Source organism: Sinocyclocheilus grahami, unplaced genomic scaffold (genome assembly GCF_001515645.1).
Source record: "Sinocyclocheilus grahami isolate Dianchi unplaced genomic scaffold, SAMN03320097.WGS_v1.1 scaffold160.1, whole genome shotgun sequence".
In the NCBI taxonomy this organism is placed as follows: domain Eukaryota; kingdom Metazoa; phylum Chordata; class Actinopteri; order Cypriniformes; family Cyprinidae; genus Sinocyclocheilus; species Sinocyclocheilus grahami.
Genome location: NW_015505339.1, coordinates 2,264,727 through 2,273,877, shown reverse-complemented (window position 1 = coordinate 2,273,877; position 9,151 = coordinate 2,264,727). Strand labels below are relative to the sequence as shown.

General features: G+C 38.1%; 1 protein-coding gene across 1 annotated transcript in view; it reads right to left on the bottom strand.

Moving 5' to 3' along the window:
- Positions 1 to 2,300: 2,300 nt before the first annotated feature.
- Positions 2,301 to 9,151, bottom strand: part of LOC107592862 (E3 ubiquitin-protein ligase TRIM62) — an 18,807-nt gene continuing 11,956 nt past the window's right edge. The window contains exon 5 of the mRNA XM_016282433.1: positions 2,301 to 3,842. Coding sequence (XP_016137919.1) covers positions 3,292 to 3,842 — 551 coding nt within the window. The 3' untranslated portion in view covers positions 2,301 to 3,291. The remainder of the gene's footprint in view (positions 3,843 to 9,151) is intronic.

Genomic DNA, 9,151 nt, shown 5'->3' with positions numbered 1-9,151 from the left:
CAATCGAATCCCGTATCACGAATCATTTGATTCAGATCTGGACATCGGAGCGGGTTTGTGGGGAAATCCCCCCCGGCAAATCGCACCCTGTATATATACAGTATACTGTATATATATTAGATAAAAAAAAACTTAATTAGAAATACTGCCTTGGCAACTAACTGAAAAAAAAGAAGAATATCAAAAACATTCTATACATAAAAAAAACATGCATTTACTTTTAAATTAAATAAAGTAAATTAAATAATTAAAATTGAAAATGGAAAATATAAACATACACAATTTTAATGATTCATAAATATTACAATAGTATGCGTGTGTGTGTGTACATATATATATATATATATATATATATATATATTAGATTAAAAAAACAATTAGAAATACTGCCTTGGCAACTAACTAAAAAAAGCTAAATATAAAAAAGTAATGCAAAAAAAAAAATACTATACATAAAAAACATAAAATTACTGTACTAAATTGAAAATGGAAAATATAACCATACAAAATTTTTTGTATTATTGATAAACATTATAATAGTATATAAATAATAGTAAAATAACATTGCTTAATATATTTGTTTGTGTGGTTTAAGAACACAGTTCTTAAGAACAGTATGAAGAGAGAGAACCATTGTCTTTTTACTAGTTAAACCCCTGAAGGTAAATGTTAATTCAAGTTCTGTTTCCTGAATAACAGTCATTGATATGTTCTTCAGTAGACAATCTGGATTTCTGGCTAGTTACACCTTTATTTTTTGTCTCATTTGACACTTGTTGGACTGTTTATGAAGTCAGTCAAACATAACGAAGAGTCAGAAATGCTTCTGGTTTTACCATTTCTTTTAATTGAACACAAACATTTTTCCATGAACCTCCAGTTTCAAGAGCTCATCAGAGCGCATTTAGACAATGATGAGTGTCAAGCAGCTCTCATCCAAACACACAAATCATCATCATCATCATCACAAACAACAACATTCCTCGGCAGTATGTAACTATGTATCATAAAGAACCCATCACCATCACTAAAATAATAATAATAATAATCGTCTGACCGCCTTAAAACTCGAGCAACAACCTCGAGGTCCATGCGATAAATGACCAATGCCTTTACCCCTGAACACCAAACACGACAGAACACACACGCACATCAGAACCAATCAGGAGTGGAGAAGTTCAGCTACAGAATAAAACACGGAATGGATTCCGAACCGGTCCTTCATTCCAGGTGAAGTTATTTCAACCAGGGCGTATAATGGCAAAAATTCATGGAGAAAACAGCAATAATTACTAGTATTAAAACTCAGGGTTCAGAACATACAGCTGAGCCTCTGAGAACATCAACGCACCAAATTGAAGTAGTGGCCACATCTGAGTAATTAAGGAAAATTTACGAGTGCATTCGGGGACTGTAGTGTTTCCATTTAAAAGTATATATGCATTGTAAAAAATTATATATATATATATATATATATATATATAAAGAAGCACCAAACAATAGTTAAAATCTGAATATATAAATGTAAATTGTGAATATAGAATTAAATCAGAATATATATTTATAAATCTGAATATATAAATGCTCTTCAGAATATATGGTCGTAAGTCTGAATATATAGATACAAATCTGCATATATATATATATATAAATGTAAATCAGAATATATAGTTATAAGTCTGAATATATAAATGTAAATTGTGAATATGTAGTTAAAATTCAGAATATATAAATATTAATTGTAATATGTAGATGTAAATCTGAATATATGAATGTAACATTTTTTATATACGTAAATGTAAATCATGAATATATAGTTATAATTCTGAACATCTAATTGTAAATCAAAATATATATTTATAAATCCTGAACATATACTGTAATTGTAAATTGGAATATATATCGTCTACATTCACTCTATATGAAAATATCTTTATTACCGGGCATGTCAACTATATATTCAGATTAACTTCTATACATATATTCATGATTTGCATTTATATATTCAGTTTTTATCTATATATATTTAGACTTTTATCTATATATTGCTACTTTCATGTATATATTCAGAATTATTAGTACATATTCACAATTTACATTTATATATTCAGACTTAAAACTATATATTCAGATTTACTTATATATGTTAAAATTTTTCATTTATGTATTCATATTTTATATAATTATTTCCTGTTTGGCGCTTCAATATATTTTTTTTTTTAAGTCTTTGAAATTGCATCAGGTCCTTATTTACAACAAGGGTAATTAATTTTGATTTATAACAAAAACAAAAAAGAAAAAAAATACAGCTATTTCAACACTTTTCTAAAGAGCAATGGATGTATTCTCTCAGAAACGGAAATGTCTTTCACCATCTTATAACCTGATTAGATGCGTTAAAGCAGAAAGATGACCCAGCGTCCTCTTTAACACTTGAACCCTCTTAACGAGACGTCCCGGGACCCTAAACACTGGAATGTTCTAGAAAGTAAGCACAAGATGAATAAATAAAAGCAATATCGAGCTAAAGGGAAAAGGAAGGCGCGGGGGATGCACTTTTCACCAAAGCTAAGGCTATCACCTGTTCTGCGATATGTACAAATGCGCAAAGTCATGGCCCCTTTTTCATAATAGCAGCAGATGCGTTAGCGGTGTTCGAGTCCTGAATCTCGACTAGAAGGGGATAAAACACGAACACGATCATTCACGCATACAGGGCACCTGGGGGCCTGATTACTGCAGTCAAACTCCGTCAGCATGACCTGAGGGACACAATATTCCACTCACCGATCACGCAGTTCGAAAGAAAGCAAAAAGTTTGTACAGCACTAGTTCAGTGTCTCCACAAACACACCAAAACCAATTGCACAAAATGAAACAGGCAACACATTTTTATTTCTGTCTGCACAACAGATAAGCTTTTTTCCCCAGGCTTGAGCCATGAAAGGAGCGTTTGGACCCTGCAGGGGCTGAAGGGACAGAAGTTGGGGTGTTGTGTACAAGCAGCTGGGAAATCTTGGGCAAGCAGGCCGGCCACGGCAAGATTACAAATGACCGGCGACAATAAAATGTACAAAACGCCCACCGGCAGCTCTCAGAAAAGTGCAAGGCTCTCCATTTTATTTACCAACTCCAGGCATCTACAGAGCCTTACGTCATAATCCATCAGTCCGATCGCTTCATTGAGTAACGTGTCGGCGACCCACCGAGCGCCCTAAGGTAAGCTGAAAGAAACGTTATTATATAACCTAGATTTCAGTTTCTTCTTCAACTTCTCTGCTGACTCGGCTCCTATAAACGCACGGTGTTAATTCGCAAGGGCTGCACGTTTTTTCCGTTGGCATGACTTTGACCGGGGCTGAAGTATGGATAAAGTTTAGCTAGAAACTTCTCTCGGTAGGTGTAGAGCCAGGACATGTCGTCAGCATTGTAGAAAACCAGCAAACCTTTGGGGTAGTCCAAGTAGACGCCCACTTTCTCGAGTTTGCTCTTTACGTTGAGGCGCGTCCAGGGCTCGGTGCAAGCGCTGTATTGGTTACCATCGTGCATGACAATGCAGTAGAAGCCTCGGCTGGGCTGGATCTGAATGCTGCCCTTACGGTTGACCGTCTCGTTGGCCACGCCGATCATCCACTGGGTTTTCTCGGACACCATCACCTCCCAGTAGTGGACGCCCGCCGAGAAGCCCTCGGCTCCCAGCACTGACACCTCAACGTCGAAACGGCGCGGTGAATCCTGCAGGGGCTGTGGATGCAGGTTCCCGTACGCAACGATGGTGCAGTCGTCTGATAATATGAGCCGCTGGTGAGCAGTGATGGGGTCCATGGTTAAAGCAGCAGGCACTGTGAACATAAGGACAGAGGAAATGAAAATCAGTGCACTTAGAATCAGTCCAAAATAAGCTTATCACCTGTTATATTACAGCAGGTAAACATACATAAAACATTTTTTTTTAACTAAATATAAAATATGTATATAAATATAAAAAACAATAACAAATACAAATATAAACATACATAAAAATAAATAAACAAAATAAATATCTAAAAAACTATTATAAAATTAAAAAGGAATAACAAATAAGTAGACCTTTTATATTAATTGACAATTAAAATATAAAAAAAGTCATCAAATCATAAATTGTTCCTTAACAAATCAAATTGCTCTTTTGTTACTGGTCTAATGTATTGATCTGATCGATTCCCTAAAGGGGATTTATTAGGAGTTTAGAAAGATATAGTTTGCCTATAGGGTGTTTATATGTGGACATCCATAGAAGACAAAAAGGTCACAGTGGTCTAGCGGTTAGTGCATGTGCTTCGTGGGTTTTTACCCAAATATCCCATTCCACCTCTTCACAACTTCCTTTTTAACCTCTCTTCTATAGGACTGGGTATCGAGTTCGATACTTTTCAGGCACCGACCGAATTGCCTCGATACCATTGAGTATCGAAAAACATCTCATCGTTCGGTACCAAATTTCGATACCTAAGCGGTTAATCTCATCAGCATCAGTGAGCCAATAAGCCTGCAACACACGACAGATCGATCAGTAGCAGTCTGCTCTCTTTAGCTCTCATGGTACTGTAATACACCGATCGGTCTGCACAGTCGGTCCGCGTCAAGTCGAACACACCTACTAGTTTACACTCAGAGATGTGGTGCACACGTGAGGCTGTAGAGTGAATGCGTCCCAGCCCCCATAGAAGTAAGGCTACATTTACACTGGTGCGTTTATGTTTTAAAATGAAAACGATCCTCGTCATACTGGCGTTTAAACTGCATTTCAATCTGGCTTTCCACTATCTCTGACAAGCGACAGACCGGTCATTCAGTCATTCATTTCCAATGGAGAGTAGCGCGGGAGCTGAGTGGAGTTATTGCTATTACCTCTGAGTCAGAGCAGCGATCATGGAAGAGAGAACACCGACAGACAGCGCTGGAAGCTGCTAATGCTCATCAGTAAATCAATGGAAAATAAATAGAAATCATGATTCTGTCGGAGCTATGCATTTTAAAACGAACACTAACTAGTGTAAATGTAGCCTAACAGATGTGTAAACTGAAGACTCTTTGAGCTTTATTAAAACTTTTTATTTTTTAACGATTTATTCTGTTGGTTACATTTTGTTCCTTTGTGCAGTGGCTCAGGAGATGAGCCTTTGAGTTTGTATAAACATCAACAAGCTGAAAAATAAAACCAAAGTTGTTGTTTTTTTTAGATAATGTAATCGTTAAAATTTATTTCATAAAACTGGTATCCACCGACAGACAGCGCTGGAAGCTGCTAATGCTCATCAGTAAATCAATGGAAAATAAATAGAAATCATGATTCTGTCGGAGCTATGCATTTTAAAACGAACACTAACTAGTGTAAATGTAGCCTAACAGATGTGTAAACTGAAGACTCTTTGAGCTTTATTAAAACTTTTTATTTTTTAACGATTTATTCTGTTGGTTACATTTTGTTCCTTTGTGCAGTGGCTCAGGAGGTGAGCCTTTGAGTTTGTATAAACATCAACAAGCTGAAAAATAAAACCAAAGTTGTTGTTTTTTTAGATAATGTAATCTTGTTAAAATTTATTTCATAAAACTGGTATAAAAAAAAAGTATCGTTCAGGAACCGGTATCGAAGTCAAAGTATTGTATCTGTATCGATATTGAACATTTTTGAATGATACCCAGCCCTAGTCTTCTATACTTCTATATAGAGAAAAGCGGCACAAAGACTAAATGAGCAGCCGGAAATGGCTGTTTGGGGAGGTCATTCTTGTCAATCAAAAGAGCTCACACAATTATTACCTGAGATGATGAAATAACACTCCTCTGAAACCTATCAACTCCCTCTAATTCATTATCGGTCAGGTCACTTAAAGCTTACAATCCTTTGTGTTCAAACACTTTAAGATCCATCCAGCAATCAGAACACAAGAACAGGCCAGGAGCAAAAGTGTCTAAAGTTTGCAGCACTGGCCATTGTTTTAGCTCTGCTGCCAGGCACTGAGTACTTTGTTGAAGAAGGATAAATAAACTCCATCCATCAGCAGCTGTCTGGCTGGTAATGCCTGCAGCGGATGGTCTGCAATGCCCATTATGGTGCCAGCTTGCTGTGGGTTCAGTGGTGGGAAAGTGTGCCAAAGAAATGGACAGAGAAGCGCAAGCCCTGGATAGAGAACAAGTCTCCTGCATACAGACAAAAACAATGGACACATGCCACTAGCTTGGACCTGAAAAAGAGACGTGAGCCAAGCAGTTGCAACATTATGATATGCAAGATGCCAAGATATAATTCTGGAAAATTGAGCTATGAAACCACATGAAGATTAAGAAAGATGATGAGGAAATATGGGGAGAAAATGAAGAATGCTTATCTGAAGCAATCACTTATCAGGCATGTTATGCATTCTTTTGCATTGCACACACCACTAGTGGTTTTTTACAAGTGCATTTTTAGGGTTCGTATAAAATTCGGCTGGAACATTCACTGTGCAACAATGCTGGCTAGTTTGCCTGCGGTCCAAAGATGGGCATGTCTGCTAGAGACCAGAGACGAAGAGGGAAATTTGCTAAATATTTTTGTCTTGGCTATTTAAAACCTTCACCACAAATGGCAGTGCCAGAAGCCGGTCCAGAGGATAGGATGTCGACATTTCCACTCATTGACATTGGCAGTTTGCGCTTTAGGTAACTTATAAATAATTTAACCTCTGTCGCCTAGCATTCGATCCGTCTCTGCCTGTCCTCGCTCTTTCAGAGTCACGCAAAAGAAAACAAGCACCAGTAACCGGCTTTGGATTCAGAAAGTGCCCCGAAAAATATTGCTGTTCAGGTTGGGAGGGGGAAATAAATAAAATAAATAAATGATGGGAGGGAAAAAAGGAAATTATATATATATATATATATAGAGAGGGCTGGGTATTGAGTTCGATACTTTTTAGGCAGCGACCGAACTGCCTCGATACCATCGAGTATCAGAAAACGTCTCGTCATTCAGTACCAAATTTCGATACCTAAGGGGTTAATCCCATGTGCGTCAGTGAGCCAATAAGCCTGCAGCACTAGGTGTGTTCGACTAGAAGCGGCGTGGCGCAGACCGATCAGTGTTTGATATCCGCGAGAGCGACTCAAAAGCATACGGAGCAGTCTGCTCTCTATAGCTCTCGTGGTACTGTAATACACTGATTGGTCTGCACAGTCGGTCCACTTCTCTGCTGTCTTCACATGCTATTGGAAACTTCCTATTTCCTACTTACGAAGTTGTGATTACGAGCACGTTGCATTCTTTTCTGTTAAAAATAACAGTGGTTTGTGAATGTTGATGCTTAGCCTAAATAATTTCATCGGGACTGTTCATGTGAGCGGTGCTGCAGCCTTAGGCCCACCCCAAATGCTCTCATTGGTTGAGACGCGTGATGATGCCCATCCCAAGCCAGTACTGATCAACATCCCACCCCTCCTGTGACCCATGGTTTGTCTGTATGTGTATTCAGAGCCAGTGAGCAACGGACTTTCATAATAATCATAATAATTATAATAAAACTGCATTAATGCGTGATAAAATCATTGTCTGCGTTAATTAATTAATGCATTAATGCGATAACGCATTAACTTGCCCAGACCTAATATAATCTATATATGTGTGTGTTTAAGATAAATATTCAAGATACATATATAGTATATAGAAGAATATATAATATATATATGAATAAATAAAGATAAAGAATAAAAAACTTATAGGGCCTGTTTACACCTGGTCACTTCATGCGTTTTTTCTGCTCGGATAGCTATTCGATCGTGAAAAGGCTAGGTGTAAATGCCCTCTGAAACGCATTCGAGACGGATATAAATCCGATCGCTCAAACCACTTCAGGAGGTGGTCTGGGCCGCATTCCAGATGAAACTGGACAAGTGTAAATGCATCTGGTTGTTGAAACCACATATGTAAATGTTACTCCTCCCAAAATGTTAAAATAATAAACGTGTGAGAGCGTGTTACAGGCTATATGACATTAGTCAGACTGCGCTAATGCAACACGCACCGCTGTGGACGAGCAGCTGAGCATCTCTTCAGCAAGCCGACGTGCAAACTGCCACGAATGAAACGGAAAGTAAGACGCAGACGGTCAACACACAATCATCTTCATTAAAAGTACTAAGACAAACTTCTTTCCAGTGCTGATACCGCGTGCTCTCCTATTGCGGTCTTTGATCTTGAAATGAGCTGATAATTAATAAAATGCAGCATTTATCTTTTGATTTCATTGACGTGAACTGAATTGAATTGAAGATCGGATTTATACACATTTTGCGACGACACAGTGTAAATGGAAAAGTTTTAACAAATCACATAGATATCCGATCAGCGAAAACGCATGAAATGACCAGGTGTAAACCGGCCCATATATATATATGAGCAATATCATAGCAGTGTAATATGGCTATATATCAGCACGGCTGTGATTTGGCCATGGGTAAACACAAGCTGATATACAGCCATGTCTGAATGTAGCAGTATGTAGCAGCAGTATTAGGGATGCCGTATCGGGCCCGATACGGGTCTCCTGTACTCGTACTCGTTAAAGTGCCCCGATACCAAACGCTGATACCACACAGCATGTGATAAGCGCCATATTCAGACAAAGAAACACCAACAACAGACACCAGACAGCAGAAAGGAGTTAAGGATGTCTACTACGAAGTATATGCATGCAATGAATATAATGTTAAACATTCAGTATTAACGCCTGTATAGCTGATGTGCGCGAGCTGATAAACAAAGCAGGCTGAGTGGATTGAGCGCGCGGCGGCCCAGATGTGCGAGCTTGTCGAGTGAATATATCTTTCTCACAGACATCACTGGAAAGTTTGTAGTTCGGTCGGATATGTCAAAAACAAGTAAAACAATGCACAAGTTACTTAACGGTAGAGAGAGAGAGAGAGAGAGAGAGAGAGAGAGAGAGAGAGTGCGCGCACTTCTGTTGTGTGATCTTTGATGTTCACTCACTTAGCACACGCATCATTTGGATTCAAACGAAATCGTAAAAATAAGACCATTCATAGGGCATTCACTATAAACATCATCTGTTTTCAACCATAGGCATACACGACTTTCTGGCGAAAGTGAATCTAGCAGCCTGTGTGAAATGCGCTA